Source organism: Pan troglodytes, chromosome 9 (assembly GCF_028858775.2).
Source record: "Pan troglodytes isolate AG18354 chromosome 9, NHGRI_mPanTro3-v2.0_pri, whole genome shotgun sequence".
Taxonomy (NCBI): domain Eukaryota; kingdom Metazoa; phylum Chordata; class Mammalia; order Primates; family Hominidae; genus Pan; species Pan troglodytes.
The window spans coordinates 125,561,694-125,587,800 of NC_072407.2; the positions used below are offsets into that span (position 1 = coordinate 125,561,694).

General features: G+C 45.5%; 1 protein-coding gene across 1 annotated transcript; it reads right to left on the reverse strand.

Moving 5' to 3' along the window:
- Window positions 1–662: 662 nt before the first annotated feature.
- SCN3B (sodium voltage-gated channel beta subunit 3) lies at window positions 663–26,107 on the reverse strand. The gene is made up of 7 exons (XM_522210.9): window positions 25,701–26,107; window positions 25,222–25,301; window positions 17,093–17,256; window positions 13,955–14,180; window positions 9,695–9,833; window positions 5,596–5,681; window positions 663–5,251 (listed from the first exon to the last, which is right to left on the reverse strand). The coding sequence occupies exons 2-6, from the start codon at window positions 25,274–25,276 to the stop codon at window positions 5,618–5,620; spliced, it is 648 nt and encodes a 215-aa protein (XP_522210.3). The 5' UTR covers window positions 25,277–25,301; window positions 25,701–26,107; the 3' UTR covers window positions 663–5,251; window positions 5,596–5,617.

Consider the following 26,107-nt stretch of genomic DNA (forward strand, 5'->3'; position numbering starts at 1 on the left):
GCTGGGACTACAGGTGCCTGCCACCATGCCCGGCTAATTTTTGTATTTTTAGTAGAGGTGGGGTTTCATCATGTTGGCCAGGCTGGTCTTGAACTCCTGACCTCAGGTGATCCACCTGCCTCGGCCTCCCAAAGTGCTGGGATTATAGGTGTGAGCCACCGCACCCGGCCGATTTTTAATCTTATGATGAGTAGTACTGTTGTTGCAGGAGATTGTGGTGGACTGTGAATCCCGATGATGGTTTCTTGTAGAACTTTTCCCTCTTCGGGCCTTAACACTTCCAGGAAGATGAATGTTGAGAGACTGCTCCACGTTCTTCTTTTATGTTACCTAAACTGGTGGAGCTGAGAGCCAGATTGGCTCCTCCCTTCATTAGGTCAGCCTTGCAGGGAGCTCCTTGATACCTGGTAAGGAAACTTGTTTGATGTCAGGCAAGAACATAAGTGACTCTTGTATTCCTTTGTATTGGGGTAGAGGAGGAAAGGGAAGCGGAGAGGCTAGATCACACATTTAGTGTGTGTTTAATGTAAGGCTATTACATGGTTTTCATTCTCATGCATATCCACAGATTGGGTATGGGAATTTGAAGCAGGCTGGGGTGCTGGGGGAAGCCATAGTCTATGGTGCAGACACACTTAGTAAGTAGAGCAAAACCAGAGACAGTGGTTTTCAGGGATACTTTATTGACATGAACAAGGAGTTTACTGAAAAACAGCACATACAGGCATTACATTGTTGAGGGCTTAGGTGGTCAGGAACATTTCCAGAGTTTGGATTGTGTTCGATGGCAGTTCACAAGCCTGCAAGCACTCGGCCTTCAGCGGCCTCCCTCTCCATCACACACACTGCTCAGCAGAGGCAGCTCTTGCCAAGCCGTGACGCAGGGAGGAAGCACAGAGCATTGCTGGCTCTGAGGGTTAGCTGGCCTGGGATGGAGACCGAGTTTGATATATAAATCAGACTTGCTTGGAAGTGCTTATCTCCTGCGTCCTGCTGCAAACTCAACTAAGCGGGAGGAAGTGGGCTGAACTAATCATGAGCTGTCCACCAGCTGAGATTTTAGAGATTAAGTAGGGTTTGGATGATGCTGCTTTTCAGACCTATGACTGCATGGCACACTAAAGGTCTAGGCTAGCGCTTGACAGAGTGGGTGCAAAAAGATGTTAGTAGAATGAGTGGATGATCAGACTGGCAAGCACACCAAGCACTATTCAGATACATTTGCAGTGACTAGGTGAATTCACTGAATTAGGGATTTTTCATTTACAAAATGAGGTGAGAGGAAGGCTTCTTTTGTTTTTGTTTTTCATTTTTTTCTTTTTTCATTTTCATGTTAAACTGGGAAAGGGGAAACTAAGATATATTCTGAAGTGTGTCTAGCTCTTGCTTCTCTTTCTTTCTGCAAAGATGCAGTGACACAGCCTTTTCCCTCAGATTTATGTGAGGAGGACTCACAGATTCTGAGATGGATGGAATTTCTTTTTTGATCCAATAATTTTGGGGAGAGAGGAGGGAGCTGCTGTCTCTTACTTCCCAGCACATTCCTGCTTTGAAAAGTAACTTTCCTAGTAATATTTCTAGTTGGACATCTAAGGAGAAACCTGCAACTCAGAAGGAAGTCTGGGTGTGTGGGTGTCTGGGAATGGAGAAACTAAAAGATCATGCCGTTAAACAAGTGGTGAGAATAAAGGCTGGGGTAGGGACAGGCAGGGAGTGTTTGGGTTGGGGCTCTGATTCAAGACTGAGGTGACAGTGAAGGTCAGCAGGGCAAGGTGCTCTCAGGGCCAACTGGATTGAGCAATCACATTCATGGCTGTGAAGTAGTAAGAATGGGAAAATCAGATTGAGCCAAGCTTGGCCTTTAGTGAATTGTGTTATTGAGGATCAGACATGGGAAATATCCAGCACCAAGACAACAGATGGGGTTTCTAAAGTGATATTAATAGCCCTTGAGAACTCTTCTAAGCCCTTTAATAAGCAACATCATGCCAGATAAAGCTTCCAGAGAAACAGACATCTAGTCTGGGTCTTTCATAGGATTATGGGAAGAGACAGGGAGGTGGGTGGAGATTGGAAGTAGGCTGGTGATCACAGTACCTTATTGATTTACAGTCATTATCAAATCTCCCAGGAAGGAGTTTAATTGCAATTCAGGAGAAATAATGATGTACAAACCAACTAGAAAGAGAACTAAAATAGGACTGACTCTCAAAGCACATTGCTAGCATCCACCAAAAAGCAAAGTGGTAGAGAAGCAGTGAGTGGGATTAGGGTGAGAGAAGATGGAGAACATTCGGACAAGCAAGGTAGGCCATGGTTAGATGGAAGCTAAAAAATAAGAAAAGGAAGCAGCTATGGTCTAAGTGGAAAGAGAACTGAAAGAGGAGTCAGAAGACCTGGATTCTTGCTGTCTACCTACCAGCTAGGTTTCCTTATAATTTAGTAAAGCTACTCAACCTCAGAGACCCTCAGTTTCTTCTTTTGTAATGTGACCTCACAGGACCAGTTATAGAGAAGAAATAAAATAGTTAAGTGAAAATACTTCGTAAACCATATAGTTCTAACGAAAGTGTCAAGAATGAGAAGAATGGAGAAGTTAGAAAAAGGAAGAGTGGGGAAGATAACCTGTCAAGGATAAATAAGTGATAGATACCATTCAGCTTCATTAAAAGCCACGCAAGCAGCATCTGAGTTGGGTTTTTTTAAAAAGAAGAGAAAAAGGCAATCATGCATACTGCCGGGTTCAACTTAGATACACGAGCTATTGGGCCACCGAGGAAAACGGTGTGGTAGTAAGCATCTTGCTACTACCGCAAGCTGTGGCATCCATGAGCTAGGGGACTGGAAAAATTTCACACTGAGGCCAATTTTTCTAACTATAAAGTTAAAAAGGTCTATATCCTCTCCCTTATTTCAGAGGGATTGTATGGAAAACTACCAATAAGAAGAGTCTTTAATTTATTGCAAATATTTTCTTCAGCAAAATCAGACTCGTTAATGTGTTAACGGTCTGGTTTTGGGCCAGGCACAGTTGCTCAGGCCTGTAATCCCAGCACTTTGAGAGGCTGAGGCTGGCAGATTGCTTGAGCCCAGGAGTTCAAGATCAGCCTGGGCAACATGGCAAGACCCCTGTCTCTACATAAAATACAAAAATAAGCCAGGCATGGTGGTGCATGCCTGTAGTCCCAGTTACCTGGGGGCTGAGGTGGGAGGATTGCTTAAACCTGGGGCAGTTGAGGCTGCAGTAAGCTGAGATTGCACCACTGCACTCTAGCCTGGGAGACAGAGTGAGAATCTGTCTCAAAAATAAATAAATAAATAAATAAAAATTTAAAAGTCTGGTTTTAAGTACTTTCCTAGGGATGGAAGAATGAAAAAAATGAGCTTTTAAGGTAAAGCCCTAAACCTATGGAATATGGTCTTTCCCTATAAAGGGAGGTCCCAGGTCTGAGGGACCTCTCTCTCACTGAATCCCAGTCACCTTCATCTTCTTACATTCCGTAAAGCATCTTTCCCCTCTCTTGTCCCTGGGTGCTGCAGGATGTCACACTTGGACCTGTCACTTAATTAAAATGAAACACGAGATATTGACTAAAGTTTTTTCCAGTTTCTCTGCTCCCTCAAAATCTAGGGGAAAAAAATCTGAAAATTATGCATTCATAGGCGAAGTATTTGGAAAGCACCTACCCATCCCTCCCCTCTCACACCGCTCATTTACTTATGATCCGTCTCAGACTAAACATTTTTCTTAGTTTAAATATCAGTCTCAGATGCACTCTTCTTTTGGAGGATATTTCAGAGTCACAGATCTTTACATAAAGGAAGTTCTTTAAGTCTACCTCATGTTCTTCTCTCTGCTTTTTTGGCCAATTTCTAGTCATCTGAATCTATCAGAGTTGACCTCAGCCCAGTCCGTGCTTGTGAAAGAAGCATTGCCATAGACAAGTTCAATGTCAGTCTTTTCAGAAACAAAGTTATCCACCGGGCGCAGTGCCTCACGCCTGTAATCTCAGCACTTTGGGAGGCTGAGGTGGGTGGGTCATTTGAGGTCAGGAGTTCAAGACTAGCCTGGCCAACATAGTCAAACCCTGTCTGTACTAAAAATACAAAATTTAGCCAGGCGTGGTGGTGCACACCTGTAATCCCAGCTACTGGAGAGGCCGAGGCATGAGAATTGCTTGAACCCAAGAGGCAGAGGTTGCAGTGAGCCGAGATCACACCACTGCACTCTAGCCTAGGTGACAGAGTGAGACTCCATCTCAAACAAAAAAAAACAAAAAACAAAACAAACAAAAACATCCATCCCAGGAAGTGTAAACTGGGCAGCACCTAAGGCTTATTTCTGCTCCAGTTTATCCTCTTAAGCCTCTTATTCAGTTGAGCCCTGTATGAGTCTTAGTTGCCTCCTGTATGTAAAATGAGGAATAATACTGGTGCACAGAAATTTTGAGAGGAAGAACTCAGGAATTTCAGTCCTAATGCCCAGGTGGTGTGCCCACAGGGAGGGCACACATACATTATCGCAATAGGATCAGGAACGTGTCCAGAAACATGTTGCATGACTTTTTAAGAGCCACTTAAATTACCATTGGTCCTTCCCAAGTCTCCTGTCCTTGTCTTCTTGGAGGGAACCTTAGAGACCCATCAGGATCTAGCTCTGGAGTACTAAGCTCCAGAGAGCATGTTAGTCCATGCTTCAGGATCTTTCTGTCACTGGAGAACCTAGACAGGCGTGCTTCACTCTGATGCTGTAGCAAAGTGGGCCATGAACCTGACAAAACTGACTTCAGGGAATCCAAGTTCATGACACACTTTTGCTTTAACCCGAACTAATCACTCCTGCTTCCTTCTATTAAGACTTCCATTCTCTTGCAGTAATGGAGAATGAACCAGTTCCAGCCAGTTAAGGGCAGAGGGAGGTGCTAACTCCAGCACTTGTACAAAGTCATTTGGAGCACAGGGGAGAAATCCAGTTGGCTTTGGAGTGTCTTGTTGGAAAACTAGGAGAGGGTGAGGTTAAGTCTGTGTAGAAATGTTGGCTTCTCAGTTCTGGCAGAGTCTTATGGTGCGTAGAGGTCTGATGGAGTTAGGGAGTCAGAGGTGAAAGCTCAGAGGCAGGTGGATGTATGGATGAATGAATGAACAGAACAATGGATGCATGAAGGGAAGCGATGGGGCCCTTGGGGCGCCCTCCTGATGCCATTGACATTGCTGAACATGGGATGTCCAGTCCCTCAGGTGTTCAGGCCACCTACCAAAGATAAAATAATTCACTGAGAATTTCCCACCCAGTCCAGCCCAGCCCAGCCCAAAAATTCTTTGACCAAAGAAGGGAGTTGGAGAATCCTGTGCCTCTGTTACCATGGGCAAGTTCAGATTGCCTCGACACTCAGGTCAAAGCAGTTCACCTTCCGAAGCGCTGACATCATACAGAGCTTTGTGACTTAAAGAATTACCCTGAGGGCGGGGACCCCAGGCAGGGTAGACAGTGACCTAAGGGACCAAATTTAAAGTCACTTCAGTTGTGGGCAACAAAGTCACTTGTACAACCTGCCATCCACATCTGCCTTCCCCTCCCATGTTCCTGTAGGTCACCTCATGTCACACCGCTCCTGTTCTATTCCTCCACTGGTACCGCAGAGTTCTCCTTGTTCTCAGATGGGATGGCAAGGTAGTCGGACCTATGGAGGACACAGGGAAAGGGAATCAGAGCTTCAGTGCCCGGGGTGGGAACACAAGATGGGGAAGGAGCAGGGCACAGGAGCAAGGATCTACAGTACAGCTCTGCATTTCCTTCTGCTGTGTTTCTCAAGAGAAAAACAACCTTTTCTGCAGATTAAAATAATCATTTCCCCCATATATGTATATGAACACCCACCAGGAGTGTATAGCTTCTCATTTATCCAGGTGGTCTTCAGCATTTAGTTAGATTAATATGTTGGCCAAGGCTCATGCCTCTAATCCCAGCACTTTGGGAGGCCAAGGCAGGAAAATTGCTTGAGCCCAGGAGTTCAAGACCAGCCTGGGCAACATGGTGAAACCCTGTCTCTACAAAAAATACAAAAAACTAGCCTGGCATGGTGGTACATGCCTGTAGTCCCAGCTACTTGGGAGGCTGAGGTGGGAGGATCACCTGAGCCTGGGAGGTCGAGGCCATGATAGCACCACTGCACTCCGGCCTGGCAACAGTGAGACCATGTCTCAAAAATAAAATAAAATAAAATGTTGGTCAAAATGACAGCTGTGAAATTATATTTTATAGTTGTTTCACATGTTTACAGGCTATTTGGGTTTCTACTTCTGAAATTTGTTCATCTGCTTTCCAGTTCTTCTGAGATCTTTGTCTTTTTCTCATTGATTTTCCTTTGATGGTTTCATGTTTTGACAATTTCTCCCAATCTCTTGTTTGTCTAGGAATTTTGCTTATGGAGTCTTCTAATGAACAGCTGATTCTTTACATATAATGTGATCAAAATTATTTTTCCTCTTGGATTTGTGCCTTTTGTATTTTATTTGGGAAATCCTCTCTATTGCAAGGTGATAAAGAGAGTCTCTTATATTCCCTTAATGGAATTTTCAAGTTTGACATTTTACTTTGTGTTTAAATCCCCTCATAATTTATTTTGGTTTAGTATGAGAGATGGGGAATCTAATTTTGTTTTGTGTTTTTCTTTGTTTCTATATAGATTAGGAATTTTCCCTGGACCACTTACTGGGCAGTTCATTCTTCCTTCAATCACTGTAACGTCATCTCTCTCACATATCAGGTTTTCCTACACGCATTAACCTGATTGGTGGCTTTTTGTTTTGTTTGTCCATTTCGTATGCCTGTGCAGTATCACAAACTCTGTATTCTGATATCTCTGTAAGAAACCTTCATCTGGCTGGGTGCAGTGGCTCACACCTGTAATCCCAGCACTTTGAGAGGCCAAGGTGGGTGCATCACGAGGTCAGGAGATTGAGACCATCCTGGCTAACATGGTGAAATCCCGTCTTTACTGAAAAAATACAAAAAATTAGCCAGGCGTGGTGGCAGGTGCCTGTAGCCCCAGCTACTCGGGAGGCTGAGGCAGGAGAATGGCGTGAACCTGAGGCAGGAGAATGGCGTGAACCTGGGAGGCAGAGCTTGGAGTAAGCCGAGATCGTGCCACTGCACTCCAGCCTGGGCAACAGAGCGAGACTCTGTCTCAAAAAAAAAAAAAAAAGAAAGAAAGAAAACAAAGGAAACCTTCATCTCTGATAAGACAAATCCTACCAACCTCTTGCAAATTTACTGCTCTTTCTTTGAAATGGTTTAGACCGAGGTGGGCAAACTATGGCCTAAGAGCTAAGGATGGTTGTTTGCAAACAAATAGAAGAACAATACGTCACAGGGACCTATGGCGCCTGCAAAGCCTAAAACACTTATTATCTGGCTGTCCCTTGGTTAAGACTATTTTTGGCCACTTAGCCTTCCATGTGACTTAATATTAGCTTATTAAGTTCTTTGAGAAATCTAATGGGCATTTTGATTGGAATTTCATTGAATTTGAAGATCAATTTGGGAGAAAATTGTTTACAAGTGTGAGGTTTTACTCTCCATCTAGTTACGTTTAAAGTCTTTCAGTAAAGGTTTGTAACTTTTTCTTTAAATGTCTTGTATATTTTTGTCAAATTTCTCCCCGGAACTGGGGAGTACTTGTTGCTATTATAACTTTAAAAGCATTTTAATATTTTAAATATTTAAATTTGTTACTAAATTTGTTGCTGGAATATAGGTGATTTTTATATTTTGATTTCTATCAACAATTTTGTAGAATATTCTTCCTTGTCCTAATAGTATTTTTGTAGATTCTCTTAGGTATCCTATGTAAATAGTAGGTATAGATAATGATAATTTAGTTTCTTCCTTTCCAAGTCTTTTTCTTCCTTGTATTTACTTGGTCTTCACCTAGGATTTCCAATACAATATTGATAGAAACAGGGAGAGGCAGTCTCCTTGATATGTCCCTGATATTACAGGCACTTGAGGTTTCAACACATAGATGATATTTGCTGTAGGCTCTCTTAGTAGCTGCCATTTATCACTTTAAAGATGCTTGGTGTTTAGGTGTAGATGTATTTTATTCATCCTGCTCAGGGCATATTATGCTTCTTGAATCTGAAGAGTCATCCCTCCCTCAGCCGTTCTGTCTCTGAACACTGTCTCTCCTCCATTCTCTGTTCTATTCTGTTTTTTTTTTTTTTGAGATGGAGTCTCGCTCTGTCGCCGAGGCTGGAGTGCAGTGCCGTGATCTTGGCTCACTGCAAGCTCCGCCTCCCAGGTTCACGCCATTCTCCTGCCTCAGCCTCCTGAGTAGCTGGGACTACAGGCACCCGCCACCATGCCCGGCTAATTTTTTGTATTTTTAGTAGAGACAGGGTTTCACCATGTTAACCAGGATGGTCTCGATCTCCTGACCTCATGATCTGCCTGCCTCGACCTCCCAAAGTGCTGGGATTACAGACGAGAGCCACCGCGCCCGGCCAAAATGATGCTTTCTTTATCAAACATTTCTAACTGGTAATAGCCTAGACTTTTTAGGGTTTGCCTCAGCAATGTTGCTAGAAATCTGTGGGTTTTTTCTATCTTTCCTTTCCCCAGACAACCAGCCAGCATGATCTCTTAAGACTCTTTGTTCTTACAGACCCCACCGTTTCTCAAATGTGCTCACCCTCAAGTGACTAGAGTCTCTGAGCAAATGGCTAAGGTACAGGCTGGACTTTAGAGGGTTAGAGTCCCCACTCTGGACATCTAAGCGCTGCCAGGCTCTAGGGGAAATAACATGTTGCTTGGAGCTCCTTTGCTAGCAAAGGGCAGTGCCCAGATGGCCTGAGGAGCTCCATGGTATAAAGCAAACAGTTCAATGAGATAGAAAGAGCATGGACATTAGCACTAGAGAGACCTGGGTTCAAATCTCAGCCTTTCCTCTTACTATCTGTGTGCCTTGGTAAGCTGCTATGAGTCGGCTTGGCATTTACAGAACGGTTATAATAATGTTACTTTTTTGTTGTGTTTTTGGGCTTTTATTGTTGTTGTTTTTGAAATGGAGTCTCGCTCTGTCACCCAAGCTGGAGAGCAGTGGCACGATCTCAGCTCACTGCAACCTCCGCCTCCCAGGTTCAAGGGATTCTCCTGCCTCAGCCTCCTGAGTAGCTGGGATTACAGGTATGTGCCACCATGCCCAGCTAATTTTTTATACTTTTAGTAGAGACGGGATTTCACCATGTTGGTCAGACTGGTCTTGAACTCCTGACCTCAGGTGATCCTCCCGCCTCAGCCTCCCAAAGTGCTGAGATTACAGGCGTGACAGCCCTCATGCCCAGCCATAATAATATTACTTTAACAGGTTGTGGTAGCAGCTGATGGTCTTTGCCTTAGTGGTTAAGTGTGCTGGCCAAGAATCAACAGGCCTGAATTCACTTTGTTTCCTAAGTGATGTTTGAATTAAGCAAATGTTTAATTTTTCTTAATGAATTAAGAGTTTGCCTTAAGCCAACTCTCCAAAATTCAGTGTTCTCATCTGTAAAATGGGTATAATAATGGTGCCTATCTCTTAAGCAGTGATCATGAAGAGGGTGGAGGATGAATGTAAACTGCTTAGCACCTCACCTGTGAGAGCAAGCATTCTGAAGGTGCTAGCTTTCATTATTACTTTGGCATCTCTGGACTTACGCGTTTTCTTGGGCTGCCTCTTCGGCTTTTGAGACCTTTCTGTAGCAATATATCATCTCGATGAGAAGCCACAAGGTGAGGAAGACCAGAAGGATGTACATCATGATTTCTGAGACCACAGAGGTAAAGTCCTCTCCAGCTGAAAGAAAGAGAATGAGGTTCAGAATATGCAAATCCAGCAAACCTAGAGCCGTCATTGGAGCCATATTTTTAAGTACAGCTTAAATAAAGACTGAGTAAAGAAACTCAAGAAGATGTCAAAGGTATTCCAAATCCTGACTCTCCCGCCCATTGGCTTTCTCACTGACTGTCGTCAGCTGCTCAGGAGCCAGGGAAGAGGGAGTGGGATGCCTGGAAGAAGTAGCCGAGCAGTGGAAGGAATCCTGGCCTCAAAGTGAGCTATCTAGAGCTGGCTGTCCATTTTGCTATTTACAGGTGTGTAAACAACCATTTCCCTTACTTGAGACTCAGTTTCTTAATTTGTAGGTTGAGGATAATAACACCAGTCAGGGGTTTGTGAATATTACATTATCTAATGTATTTCAGAACATCTTGTGAGTTTAAAAGTCTACACAGATGTAAGGAACATGCCTTATTTCAACTGTCTCTGTCTTTTGAGCTGCCGGTGGTGGAGGGTGGTATTCCTGGGGAGAGAGCGTTGGAAAACTCATTCAGGGCCAACAAAGACAGCCTCCATGAGATATGCGCATGTTCTCTACAAGTCTGGGTTAGAAACAAGACCTTCCAGGTCATCCAAAACCAAACATAAATATTGGAGGATTTAGTGTATCAACCGCATTGTCCCCAGGGCTGTACTTTTGAAACACAGTTAGGATCCTGCCATTTCCCTGCTGAAAACTCTTCAATGCTCCACACTCCCCTTAGGATGAAGCCCCAACTCTGTTCACGTGACATGCAAGGGCCTTCACAATCCAGGCTTTCTCACCTCATTTCCATTTGGTTGGCCAGAAAAACTTCTGCTACACACTGTGGTATGTTAGAATCTGTGAACTTTTCTTCCTCTTCCCTCTTCCTGAATTGTGTCTTTCACCCACGGCTAGTTCTGTGCTAATATCCTCTCCTGCTTTGCAGTCTCGCAGTAGTTCTAGATTCCTGTGAGGTCCCCTCCTTTGTGAAACCATCCCCAACTTCTCATGCGGAGCTATTCACAACCTTCTCCGTGCACTTTTCTTTTCTCTTTTTTTTTTTGAGATGGAGCTTTGCTCTTGTCGCCCAGGTTGCAGTGCAATGGCATGATCTCGGCTCACTGCAATCTCCGCCTCCCAGGTTCAAGCGATTCTCCTGCCTCAGTCTCCCAAGTAGCTGACATTACAGGCACCCACCACCATGCCCAGCTAATTTTTTATACTTTTAGTAGAGACAGAGTTTCACCATGTTGGCCAGGCTGGTCTCGAACTCCTCACCTCAGGTGATCCTCCTGCCCTGGCCTCCCAGCGTGCTGGGATTACAGGCGTGAGCCACCGCGTCTGGCCTCCATGCACTTTTCTCATCCATCTGTTATAAGAGTTGTATTGTGCTTATCTTTCTTTTCTGTGGACTGTGTGCTTATTGAGAACATATTTATTTCTGGATTATCTGCCTGCTGTATAAATCTTAGAATATTTAAAGTGCTCAATAAGTACTTATTGAATGAGTGAAAATAAATATTATCTTATTTGTTTCATGATCAACAAAAAGGACCATTAAAACATACTACATGGCAGATATCCTGATATATCTACTCCTTGCTAGTGGGAGAAATGTTGTAGCCACCTCTCCCCTTGCCAGCTCTCAACAGCAAGTCAGATTTATGATCTGCAGTTATCCATTGGATCTAAGTCATCCCCAAGTCCTTGGTTGTTAGGAGCACAGCACAGCCTGCCATAACTTTCAGCCCAGAGAGCAGTCCGAAGGCTCCAGGATCACCCAGGTTTCCAACTGGAGCTAGAGGTCATAGATGCAGCGTGAGGCACATGAGAATGCCGTACAGCTCAAACATCTCACCGCCTTGCTACCACCTCGTGCATTATTTATGATTTGTTTGGCTTAAAGCATGCTCTCTCTTTCAAAATGCAGTAGCCCACAAATGGCAATACAGGAAGCTGTCCTCAGTATCTTTAGTTACCTCTAGGTGAAGAGGCCTCAGGTTTCTGCCTTAGGGCCAGGAGGTGACAGCCAAAGCCAGAATAAACCCAACTTGAACAAAGAGAACCAGGGAGACCTTGTGGGACCACAGGAATGGAGGAGATGTGGGGTTGATGGGCAGGTGTCATGGTGGGGTGGGTGCGTAGCTCTGAGCAAGATGAGGGCAGGGAGTATCTGATGTCACAGAGGCAAAAAAGAAAAAGTGGCAGGGGGTTGGGGTGGTGGGGGTGGGGAAAGAAACAGTGGAAAGCAAGCCCGCCAGACAGGCAAACAATCTGGATTTTCACCCTGCTTCCAGTGCTAATTTGCTGCACGTCCCTGAGCAAGCCCCTTGCTCTTGCAGAGAACTCTGTTCTCCCAGCCACAAAAAGAGGGGCACAGAGCTACACCCTCCAATCACCTGGGAAGTCATCAACTTGCATATGACCTCACTCACCCCTGCCGATCTCACACCTGCAAGGGTGCTGCAGAGGTGTCTACATTTGGAGGAAGCCAATGTGGGTGATTCTGATGTCGGCCCTTTATCCAGAGGCCCTGGATTAAATAAATGATATCCACGCTTCCTTCACACCCGACCATCCACGAGGCTCTGTGGCTCTGATAATAAACTTGTTTTTCCTTCTGTTTTTACCCGAGGCTTGCTCTGGTACCTGGCAGACGAGCTAGCTCAGCCTTGCCACACTTCCCACCAGCTATGCACGAGGGTGTCTGGAGGCAAAAGCCCGAGAGAGCAGAGGTGGAGACGGCTGAGCACTGTGCTAGGGTCTGGCAGGCACCAACCAAAAGTTCCAGATGGTGACCAGGAGAGGGCGCCAGGGCCCCACCCCCAAGAGGAACGGCGTGTAACAAACGGGGGATAAAGGAACTTCAGAACAGGGGAGTACCTCAGAGAGCCCCCCGCCAACCCCTTCATTTCACACCAGAGGAGCGGGGCTCAGAGCAGGGAAGTGGCTCATCAGGTCTGGATTCAGGAGCCCTGAGAGTCCCTCTGCACTTTCAGAATTGACCTACCTTCCATTTCAGTCATATCGTCTGATCCGTTATGTCTCTTTCTCCTTTGTTCATTCACTCTGAGGACTGAATCTCCGCTTCATTATTTTTATCACAACGACATGATAAAAAATGAATAAACCTGTGGCCTGGAGGTTGGGATTCCTGGATCCTTTTTTCTAGGAAGAGCCCTGTCTTTAACTTGATCTTTTCTTTCATGCCCCACACTTTGGCCTGCTCACTAGCAGTGATAATGCTGGAGATAGACTGAGAAAGGCTGGAACTCCCCCCTCAGGATGCAGGACTCCGGTTGCAACAGAAACACCTGAGTTAGGCTGCTGAAAGGCCTTCCCACTCACGAACACGGAACTAGCTGTAGGAGTCCAAAGATTTTAAACAAGACTAGAGAGCTATCAACCTGTCCCCTTCTCCCAGCAGGGAATGAATTTATGTAATAAGAGATGCCACAGATGGGGAAGAGGTTGCACGTGTGATTACTGTGAAGAAAGACAAAAGAAAAAAAGATTGTCAAACTTTGGTTTAGAGAGAGGTTCTCAAGGTGTGGTCCCAGCAGCAGCACTGCCCGCCAGGCAGCGTGTCATGCAGTGCAAACTCTCAGGCTCCACCGACAAAAGCAGAAAGGCTGGCTTCCAAAAAGCCCTGCAGGAGATTTTGAGGTTTGCTAAAGTTTGAGAACCCCTGGCTTAGAGGCATGTATTGCTTACAGGCAGAAGGAGAGATGACTTCCAGGTAACCTCATGAGATTTCTCTGAGCCCACTGAGTCAGGGATTCAACATAGGCCAAAGAAGAAGGCCTGGCTGAATCAGTAGCTTCAGGCCTCATGGATGCTAGCCTCTTTCTCTAAGGGACCAGGAAGAGCTCATTCTATCATCTCCAAGCCTTTCTGCTTTGAGGAAAGGCACAGAAAGACAAGCTGCTTAGGGAATTTACAGGAAGCTGGCCACCAGAAGAAGATGGGTCAATGGTGACATTTTTAGATGTCACCATTCCAAATACATGGGTTTTTGCACTCTTTAAGGGCCTCACTCGTGGAAAACTGCTGTCCTACCCTTCCCTGTCCACAGAGAGCAGGACGCCCTAGAGACCCTGTGCCTCAGCCTCACCCTCCTCGGTGACTCTTAGGGGGATCAGCCGCGTCGTCTTCACAAAGGGCCGATGCGCCTCAAACTCAAACTCCCGGGACACATTGCAGGTGTAGAGGCCAGAGTCGTTCAGAGTGACGTTGAGCACAGTGATGGACACGTCCTGCAGGTCCTTGCTGCCATTCCACTGCAGGCGCCCCTGAAAGGGGCTCTCCACCTCCTGGTGGCCATTCCGATACTCGTAAATCTGCAGATAGAGGAGCAGAAGAGGGTAGGGCCAGGAAAGGAGATGGCAGTGGGGGGAAGCCGAGTTAGGGACAGGGCAGAGAAAAGGAGCAGAATTGTGCGTGGACAGGGAAGAGAGGGGACAATGTCACCGGGAGACCCAGAATGTGGGGGTGGGATGAAGAGGCACAGAGGAGGGTAGGGAAGGGAGCAAAGACAGGGAAGGACAGGCAGAGGCAGCAGGCAGCAGGGCATGTGGACGTGGTGAGGACAGAGGCAGCCACGGGCGTGTAGGAAGAAGCTTGGCAGAAAAAAAGGGGTGGAAAGAGGGAGAACAAAGGCAGGCGGGAGAAGAGTTTGGGAGCCCAGGAGACGGACATTGAGAGAAAGACAGGATTGTAAAAAGATAGAGAGAACAAGAGAGTAAGATGTGTCCCAGAGCCGCTGGCAAGAGAACAAGGTAGAGACAGCAGGACAGGCAGATTCATTAGTAATGAAGACATGTGAAAGCCCTGGCTTTAAAACTGGACTCTCTGTGCTGGTACTCATCAGGGGCTGTGGGACAGTCTGGGCCAGGCCACAGGAAGGAGGCCCAGGATGCTGAAGCATGGCAGATGAGCAGAGAGCCATCACCAGAGAGGCACACGTCACATCTTCTGCTTTGGACTGAATTTTAACTAAAATCTCATCTTTTAAATTTCTTTCCTCAACACTTCCACCCTCTGACATAACAGCCAAACTCATTTCTGACTCTAGCTTCTATGTGCCATTCTCTCTCTACAGCTGTGCTGGCTATTCTAGTCTCCACTAGCCACATGTAGCTACTTAAATTCAATTTCTTAGAAGTTAAATACAATGTAAAATTCAGTTCCTCAGTGGCACTGGCCACATTTCAATTATTCATAGCCACATGTGGCTGGTGGCCACTGTATCGCACAGCACAGATAGAGAAGGTTTCCACCATCACAAACATTTCTATGAGACAGCCTTGCTGTGGATTTCCATGGATGTTTTGCTGTTGTCGTTTTATTTTTCATTTTCTTCTTCTTCTGATCCACCTTTTCCTCACTTTGGGCAGGCCTGGAAGCAATGTGGGCAGCTATCACTGGTACATGACCAGGCCTGAAGGCCCTGGGGGCCTTTGCATCTGGCCAAGACATCCAGCCTCCTGCAGCTGGGGGCTAGCCTCAGTTGCAGCTTCATTGACGTGTCACTGTCACACCTGAGCCAGGCTCTGGGAAGTCTCCGCTGGTCCCAGTCTTAGCACCAGACGGTTGCAAATCTGCATCAGAATGGCACATAGAAGCTAGAGTTAGAAATGAGTTCGGCTTTAGGATAGTGAGAAAGAAGAGCAAGCTAAACCCAGTTTCGCCCTTCCATTGTCTCTGTTACAAATCTTTGTGGAGGAGAAACTTGCCCCCAGGCAGGCAAAGCAGTGCCGTAAAAAGGGCCTTGTATCTGCTGTTAGACCACCTGGCTCAAGTCAAAGCTGTCTTAGTTATTAACTTAACTTCTTTGAGCCTCAGTTTCCTCATTTCTGTGTCTATCTTTTCTCTAGCAAACATTTACCAGTGCTTACTATATTCCAGAAACTATTTTTAATGCATTAAAAATTATAGCTCATGAGTCCTGGTAACAGCCCTATAATTTGGCTATGCTTTATATCCCCACTTTAAAAATGAGGAAACCGAGGCACAGAAAGGATGACCAACATGTCCAAGGACACAGAGGTAATAATAAGTGTGAAGTCAAGAATCAAACCCAGGTGGCCTGGCTCCACAGTCAGTGAAGGAGTAAATAATGGTCATCTCCAAGGTGGTATTCAAAATATATGACAGCCGACCAGGCACGGTGGCTCACACCTGGAATCCCAGCACTTTGGGAGGCCGAGGTGGGTGGATCACCTGAGGTCAGGAGTTTGAGACCAGCCTGGCCAACATGGCAAAACTCTGTCTCTACTAAAAATACCAAAATTAGCTGGGCATGGTGGTGCGTGCCTGTAGTCCCAGCTACTGGGGAGGCTGAGGTGGGAGAATCGCTTGAATCTGGGAGGTGGAGGTTGCAGTAAGCAAGATCACACCACTGCACTCCAGCTGGGTGACAGAGGGAGACCCCGCTGAGAGAGAGAGAGAGAGGGAGAGAGAGAATATATATATATATATATATATATATATATATATATATATATATACACACACACATATACACACACACACACACATATATATATATACACACATATACAACCACTTTGCCACTGGCACCAACCAACCAGAACTGACATTGGCTATGGTGCAGGAGCAGAATCTGGAAGACTCCCAGCTCTGCCAGGAGCGAATCTCTTAGTTTCCAAATCATGGATAAGTCTGGGGGTTCAGCCACTTAGGAGACTCGGCACAACAAGTATCCATGAGAGAACTGTCTGAAATAATTTACTCACTGATGTGGCTGTGCTGGGTGTCCCGGGTGAATATCACCCTTGGATCACTCTTTGTCATCCCTGTCATTCCTATTTCAATGGGACTGCAGGAGTTAAAGGAGCTAACCTTTGTTATTTCACATAATGATGCTTTGTGTTATTCCAATTTCTTTATGAATTTAATGCATATAATAGGATGGCACAGAAGATTAGATGAAAACACCTGCAAAATGCGTGGTAGGGCGCCTATCACATAGTAGGCTTTAAATATAGCTTATCTCTTTCTTCTGCTTCCTCCAGCCTATAATCAAGGGTGCTTGCAGCTGGCCCAGTGCCCTTTCTCTCACAGAAGCTGGGGCTTCACTAAGGCTGTCAGTTATCTGCTGAGGCGCTGTCAGTGTTTGGAAGAGAAAGAGCCAGTGTTTGCTAGCTTGGCATCCCCCGGACTGTCAGGAGCCAGGCTTGGAACAGCAGAGGCCAGCAGAAGAAAGGCCAGAGTCAGCAGTCTAACATACAAGGAAATCTTTACCGCCCTCAGGCCTGTAGAACCATTCCACCACCGTGGTGGCCTCCACTTCCTCTCTCTTCATGCAGGAGATGCAGCGCAGCTTCATGGGGTTGCCCTGCACGGCCTCCGTCTCCGAGGGCACTTCCACACACACAGGGAAGCAGACACTGACTGCAGAGAGGACAGATGGACAGGGAAGGAACAGCAGGTGGTGGGGGAGGGGCACAGGAGAGAAACATTGGAGAAGAAGGAGGGAGGGAAGAGAGACAGAGAAGGAAGAGTCATGAGGCCAACCTGAAAAAAGCCACGTGCACATGTCTACACCTTCACCTGTGCTCCCTGAATGTACAGGCTCAGAACGTGTACACGTTGGAGGAGCCCTGGATGATCTAGACATGGACTGAAATCCTTCCCCTGGAAGCAGTGGAGATGCAGCACCGTACATTATACTTGAGCCCTGCCCTCTAAGTCTTATAGCCCAAATGGGAGACAGGGCATCTACCTACCCAGCAACCATCCATCCCCCTTCATTCCACTATCATTCATTAAAATCCACTCTCTGCCAGGTCTGATGCTAGACTAGAGATGCAAAGATGAATAAAACACTAACCATGCCCTAAATGCATTTATAATCCAATAGGGAACACATATTCCTAACTAGGATTAAACCAGGCCACAGCAAGTAACACACTCATGATATATTCTGTTTGTAGAAGACAGGCAGTTAGTTACTCCCTGTTGGCCTGGGGAGAAAGGAAGAGAAGGATGGTGAAACATGAGGCTAGAAAGGTAGGCAGGACCCATGCTGTGAAGACCTCTGTGTGTCCCTTCCAGTGTGAGGTATCCAATGTTTTAAAGTCGTGGAGAGATGTAATTATATCTGTGTTGTGTGAAAACTGTAGGTAATTCTGACACATGGTGGAGGTTGGAGCAGCAGTGAAGAAAATGGCGAGCGGACCACTAAGCTGGAACAATGGTCTATGCAGAGGAGTATAGCAAGGCAAGTTAAAATCTGGAGTGGGGTCAGATTGTGGGACACCTTGCATGCCACACAGAGGTCTAGACTTAGTGTTTCTGCCCTCTAGAAACTTGAAGTCTGTTTTTTAAAAGGAGGCAAGTATATCAGCTTGATAATTCAGAATAACTTGAGTGGGACAAGGCTGCCAGCAAAACATGTGCAAATGTGAGCTGCATTAACAGATGTACAGTACGCAGGAGGAAGGAGGCGTAGTTTCTCGGCACTGTTTTTGGAACAAATCTGGACTATTATGATCAGTTCAGGATGTCACATTTTAAAAAAGGAAGTTGTTCAAAGAGTGCATGCCCAGAGGTGAGGGAGATGGTGAAGGATCTGGAGATAAAGTCTGGTGAGGAAAAAATGGGAGAATTCGAGTTGCTTAGCTTGGACACAGAACATATCTGTCTTCAAATATTTGAAGGCTGGCAGATGGAAGAGAAATTTGATTCTGCCCAACCCTGAAAGTTATAAGAAAAAAATAAGTTTAATGCAATAAAGAAAGAATTTTATGATTTTGGAGCTGTTCACAAATGCAAATAACTAAATGGTAAAAGAGTGTACACAGCATTGTTTGGGATATTTGAAAGTAAGATGAGGCCAGGTGCTGTGGCTCACACCTGCAATCCCAGCACTTTGGGAGGCTAAGGTGAGAGGATTGCTTGATGTTAGGGGTCTGAGACAAGCCTGGGCAACATAGTGAGACCCCTGAGTCTACAAAAATAAAATAAAATAAAAATTAGCCAAACATGGTAACACACAACTGTAGTCCCAGCCACTCAGGAGGTAAGAGGATTGCTTGAGCCCAGGAGTTTGAGGCTGCAATGAGCTATGATGGCACCACTGCACTCCAGACTGGTTGACAGAGTAAGACCCTATCTCTTGAAAAAAAAAACAACATGATGGTCACCGCAGATTCTTATATTAGGACTTTGAAGATCCCTTCTGATGCTACTTTTTCATGAATTAATAATAAAAACAGAACCTCCAGGAAAAAAAGAAATAATACACACTACATTTAAAAACTAGTCCACTGTTAATGGTCAGCCTGTTCATCTCCTGGCAGAGAGTTCTTTCCTAAAAGCAGAGGAAGGTTTTATTTAGAGCTTAATAAGACACTGCCATAAATTAATTTTGAGTCCAAAAACTGTGTTTGATTGACTTAGAAGGCAATGTATTTATTTTAAAACATGGAGTTTAAAAACTAGTGGCACTAGAATTAACTTAAAGTTGTAAACATCAAGGTAAAATAAATTTAATTGGGTTTTCAACTCTCCAGCAAGCTGGGCAAGTCTTATCTGACAGTCTTCAAGAGGACCTATTGCTTCTGCAGATGGTGAGCCACGTTAATGGAGAGAGGACTCACATCTAGGGAGAACTGATCAGAAACATCTTCAGCATATGATGAGTTTGAAGTATTGATTATAGATCTGATTAAACAAAAAGGAAATGTGGTTTGTGCAAAAGTTTGTGAGTGGGCAGAGGGGTAGAGGGTATGCAGCAGGAACTCCGTGTAGTATGGAACCTCAAGGCACATTCATATTTAATGAGAGCTGGCCAAGATAAATTCATTCATTTCATGTTGACAAACTCAGAAGTGGACTAAGAAGTCTCAAGGAATGCACAGTTACAATTATACAGGCAGGGTGAAGATAGAATCTGGCAACTGAAGAGTTGGGTTTGATGTACTATGTAATCTCTCTGAGACTCAGTTTATTCATCGACATCATGCTGAAAATTACATCTGTCTAGTAGGTTTATCATGAGAATTTTATGGATTAATTTACATGAATGTGCTTTGTACATATGTCATTATTCATGTTATTCTATCTTTCGTTTATTTCCCAAATATACTGAGTGCCTTCTGGGTGCCAGGCATTATTCTATGCACGAAGAATACACTAGAGAACAAAAGAGAAGAATCCCTGTTTTATGGAGCTTACATTCCAGTGGAGGGAGAGGGAAAACAGCAACATTAAATAGTAAAAAGTGCTGTGAGAAAAAATAAAACAGTACAGGAGAGAGTGTGTGCACAGGGTCATTGGAGGATGGCCTTTCTGAGAAGGTATCATTGAGCAGGTGCTGAAGAAAAGAAATGAGGATACAAGCTATACACATATCTGTGTGAAGGCATGTCAAACACAGGAAATTGCAACTCAAGGGCTCAAGGGGCCCAAAGGAGTGTGTTTGTCATGCTCAACAGACAGCAAACAGTCCAATGTGGAAATTACAGCAAACAACGTGAGAACAGAAGGGGATGAAGTAGTAGGAGGGATGGGGAGGGCCAGATCACAGCAGGTCTTATTGGCCATGTTAGAACCTTGGCATTTGCTTAGAGTAACATGGGAGCAGCAGAAGGTTCTGAGAGGAAGAATGATGGGATCTAATTTGTACAAGATCATATGATCTGATGCTGTGTTGGGAATAAACTGATGAAGTGAAAGGGACAAGGGTGGAATCAAAACAGTTAAGAGGTCTGGTACAGGGATCGGATTGGAAGACGATTTTGTTTGGGTGAAGATGACAGTAGAGCTGGTGGAGTTTGAAAGAAATGAAATGCAAGAAAATGATTTGCTGGATTAACATCTTTGAAAAGGTGAGAGGTGATGTGCTCTAGTGAACAAGCAGATGGGATGGCAGAGATAGAAGCATAGTTAGTTCATTTATAGTTAATGGAGGGAAAGCAGTCAGGATGGCAAATGGGGTATGGCAGAAAGTGGGGTAGCCCCTCTCTTTTCTTGGTTGCCCCTAAGGCAACAATAATCCAAGGTATCATCATAGAGCAAGTCCCACTCCTTCCCTTCTGGTCAAAATCTAGTTTCAGGGCATGAGAACTCTGCTCATATGATCCTGAAGAGTACATTAAAAAATGGCCACAAAGTTCCCCCACCTCTGTTTGCTTGCCTTTTGCAGTATGACTTGCTGCTCCTTGCTTCAAGAGGTAATGTCTGTTTCTCCATCCTTTGAGTCTTCAGCACACCACTGTCTTTCTTTCTTTCTCCTTTCTTTTTCTTTTCTTTCTTTTCTTTCTTTTTTCTTTCTTTCTCTTTCTTTCTTTCTTTTTTCTCTCTTTCTCTCTCTGTCTCTGTCTCTCTTTCTTTTTTTTTTAGAAGGAGTTTCACTCTTGTCACCCAGGCTGGAGTACAATGGCATGATCTCAGCTTACTGCAACCTCCGCCTCCTGGGTTCAAGCGATTCTCCTGCCTCAGCCCCCTGAGTAGCTGGGATTACAGGCACCTGCCATCACGCCCGGCTAATTTTTGTATTTTTAGTAAAGACAGGGTTTCACTATGTTGGCCAGGCTAGTCTCAAACTTCTGACCTCAGGTGATCTACCCACCTTGACCTCCCAAAGTGCCGGGATTACAGACATGAGCCACAGCACCCAGTCCACCACTGCCCTTCTTTCTATGAAACCCTCTAGGTATTCAAAGAAGGCTGTAAATATGGCAGGAGCTCAAACTACATTGCTGACTAAAAGTAACAAACTCTTGGAAAAATGTTGACCAAATCATTTGACCTTTGTTCTTCTCTTCAATTCCCATAATAATAATGAAGAAATTTATGAGAAGGAAAAACATGATGTATTAATAATGATCATATTTCACTAGGGAGTAGTAGCATCCGTCTATCATGAGGCAGATAATAAAGAATTATGAACCAGCTTCTCTGATACCCTCAAATCTTTCTCTTCTTTGGACAATGCCCAATTTTTCCTCCTGAGATTGCTCTAGAATGCTTTCCTTTGCACTGAGATAATGAAAAATTTGATTAGAATATAAACAATTTCCAAAAAGGGGTAATAAATGAGGTTATTTTTAGATGCTGACACCCTGACGTGACTTGGTCTGTCAATTTAGCTGGTCACTTAGGGCCTTGAATAGGATGCACGAAAGATCACCAGGGGAAGAGAGGAAAACACACAGGGCAACTAGAAGGGCAGGCCTGGAGAAGAAGGGCAGAGAAGGTACTAGGTGCTAGTGAGTGAGGCCCTAGGACAGGTGATGGTGTTGGGGAGAGATGGGACGGTAGCTCAGAAGAGAAATGGGAGGACAGGTGCCCTCCTGGCGATTGTGCATAGTAGCACATGTGTCCATGAGAGGTGCTAGAAGGAGCACTGGAAGACTGAAATCAGAAAACAAGGGTTCTCTAGCAAGTCCTTTCCCTTCCCCGAGCTCATTTTCTCATCTCTAAACTGGAAATAGCACTCTTTCCCCTGACTACCTCAGGGATAGACATGAGGACCAAAACAAGCAATGTATTGAAAATTACATTGTAAACTGTGATGCACAGGCAAATATAGGGTTTTATTTATTTATTTATTTTAAAGGCTGGGCATGGTGACTCATGCCTATAATCCTAGCATTATGGGAGGCTGAAGCAGGAGGATTACTTGAGCCCAGGAGTTAGAGACCAGCCTGGGCAATATGGTGAGACATCGTCTGTATTAATTTTTTTAATACAATTATTATTATTTTATTGTATTTTTTAATAAAAAATAATTATTTTTTTAATCTCTTTAAAAAATAAAAATTATTACATGCTTTAACAAAGGAAATAAGGAAACTTTTTTTCATGCATGCAGAAAGTAAATGGAAAGACTCTTTCCCTTCATATTGTACATCATATTAAAAAATCAACTTTGGAAGGGGGAACGCATCTAACCCAGCATTATTGTTCAATATTGGAATTGCATGCAAATCAAATGAAATTGTATCTGTGAAGGGCGGCTGTTTTCCTTTCTTTTTTTTTTTGATGGAGTCTCGCCCTGTTGCCCACGCTGGAGTGCAGTGGCACAATCTTGGCTCACTGCAACCTCCACCTCCCAGCTTCAAGCAATCCTCCTGCCTCAGTCCCCCAGTAGCTGGGATTATAGGCACGCACCACTATGCCCGACTAATTTTTGTATTTTTAGCAGAGATGGGGTTTCGCCGTGTTGGCCAGGCTGGTCTTGAACTCCTGACCTCAGGTATCCACCCACCTCGGCCTCCCAAATTTTTGGGATTACAGGCGTGAGCCACTGCGCCTGGCGAAGGGAAGCTGTTTTTCTTACAGTTAACAACCAAGTGTCCTGAACCACTTCTCTTTCCCTTCCACAGCTTTTCAGTTTGGTGAGACAACACTCAGTTTGCAAAGAAACTGAGAATGGGCAAAGATGGGCATACTGTGTACACTTCTTCCAAAGTTTTTTGGGGTCGGGGAGGGGATGGGCACTCTGTCAATTCTAGCAATATTTTTCAAAGATTTCTCTACCATTCATCTGTGGAGCTGAAAAGGATGTTAGATATCACCCGTGCCAACTTCCAAACATTACACAGAAGGAACCAGATAGCACTTTAAGGTTGTTATATAGTAAGCTAGTGGCAAAGCTGAGACTCCAATGCAGGTTGCACAAGTTCTAGTTAAAAGATTCTTGGATGATAGTATGTTCTCTCCCTCCACTGGAATTCAGGCAGGGATCTCAAAATCTTAGATTAGAGTTTAGGAAGAAAGTCTCTGTAGAGTCTCACTCCAACCCTTATCTACAACTTCAGCTTTACCGACGCTCTTTTTATCTGGCCAGGCTAACATCTTCTAAGCCTCATGTCCCCAGCCTTAGCCTCCCCTGAGAAAATTTCAGCCTTAATCTTCAAGGCAGGTGAGATCATTGGCAACGTATTATGGCTGCTCCATCTCCAGGTCTGGTCTACTCTATTGGGGATGGCTGGTGATGAGTCCGCCCTTGGGGCTGACATTACCTCCCTCCTCAACCTTCCTAGTCCGTCTCATCAGGCATTTTGACAGGAAGCTTGGCTCTGCCTCTGGTCACATGCAAAATCCAGATAATGCTGCCAGCTAGAGTTAGTCCTGGAGGCTTGAAAAAGTAATACTAAAGCAAAGAGGCAGCTCCCATCATCATGTCTGCCACCGTATAGGCAGGATGAGTTTCATGCCAACCATGGGAACATAAGCTCACATGCCTCGTTTCAGGGAGGCAGGTGGGTGCAATTGTGTCCAATTACCCTGTGTATTGATTTTAGCACGGAGAAAGGTAGATAAGATCATGTAAAGCAATCTGTCTGCTGAAGAGAACCTATATTTTATCTGAGGATCTAATCATAGACACCAAGGCAGAGATGCCCAGAACTACCACCCCCACCCCTGCCATACACATACTACTACACTCACCCATGCATTCAGATGTCTATGCCAACATGCTCACACACATGCTAGTGCACACATCCAGACACTGAAATATATTTACATACAGTAAAACATTGTCTCAATCACACAATCAGACATTATCACATAGATCAATTCCCTTTACACACATTCAGGCACTCCAAGACCGTCTCTGACACTCTCATCAGCCTTTACTGTTCCAAGTGTAAGATTCCCTTATTTGGAGGGGGAAGGTCACCTCAGTTTCTCACAGCTGACAAGCAAGAATCTATTCACCTTTGAAGGCAAAAACCCAGCTCTCCTCCCCAAACACCAAAGCATCTTAGTTCCACAGGTTCATGCAACAAACAAACAAACCAAAAAAAAAAAAAAAAAAAAAAAAAAAGAAGAAGAAAAAGAAAGATGCATTTCACAGTTGCCTATTTATTTAATATATAGCAGTAAATGGCTGAAGCCTGTTTTCTTCCCATTCCTTGTTAAAATTAAGAAGATGATGAGCAACTAAAGTATTTTCACTCTCAAAATTCATGCATCCAGCTTTTATGGTTTTTTTTAATATACAGAAACGAATTTGAAGACCCAGTAAGCTTTCCAGGAGTATGGACTCCTTGATGAGAAATAAAATGTAACCACACAGGAGGTTTTTATTCGTGAACGTGACTGCATTTCCTTTCAGCAAAGGGAAAGGGAAAAAATACTTTGGAATGATCAGGAAACTGGAGGAAGGGCGGAAGAACCACCAAAGGAGGTTGGAGAATAGCGGGGAAGGGCGGTGGGGAGGCGCCTTTCCCATCTCAAAATCCCAGCTCTCATGGAACCCCTGCCATCTCCATGTCTGGCAGATATGCACAGAGGCAAGCCAGCCAGAGCTCTTTTCTGTCACCAACGACATCAATGTGTTCTTATTGTTAGCATTATTACTGTTACCTGCATCCGGCATGGCGAGGTGCTGGTACTTACCCCAGTAGATAAGCACGAGAGAAGCCAGGGGAAACAATCTATTGAAGGCAGGCATCTTCTGGGGCTGGCGGCTTCCAAGGCTACACAGAGAGATTCCCTCGGTCAAGGACTGCGCCCTCTCAGATTCTTTCGAGGAAACCCTTTGGGACGAACTGCCCCCAGGGGGCGACTTTCTGACCGAAGGAAGGGCCGAGCACCGGTGCCTGGGGAGGCCCTGGGAGCTTTTGGAGCCGGGCGGGGGCTTTGGGCCCTAAGCGACCCCACTGGACCTCCCCAATTCGAGGGAGCTGATCAGCCGCTCCGCGCCCGCTCTCGCCGGCGCTCAGCACCACGGACAGTCGCCTCCCCGCCCACCCCGGAACTCCAGCTTCCACTCGCTCCCCTGCCTCGCTCGTTTGCGCCCAGGGTAAGCTCAGCTCGGAAGGGAGTCGCACTGCTGGCCTAGCAGCCAGGCTGTCGAAGGGTCCAGGTTGATTCACCTCTCGCCTCCCCAGGATCGGTTGCGCTCCGACTGGAATCCTCCCAGCCCCGCGGCTCCTGCCTCGTCCGCCCTAACTGCTTCTCCAGCTGGGCGTGTCCCCACTCCCGAAGCCGCCGGGGCCGCCCGTCTGGGCTACAGAATGCGTTCCACGTCGGTCCCGTCCACGCCCGCCCTCGGCTCCCTGGGGAGGTGCAGCGGGGCCGGGAAGGAAGCGGCAGCTCCCGTTCGGCCAGCGATGTCAGAGGTTGGGGGGTGGGTGTAGAGGGGGAGCCCCTTCCCGGGAGCTCGCCCCCGGATGGTGCGGGGCCCCGACCCTGGGTGGCGGGTGATCAGCAACCCTTCTCTAGGCCCCCAGGCCGTGTGTGCTGTCAGCCCTGACATGCGCAGGCGGCTCTCCGCCCCCAC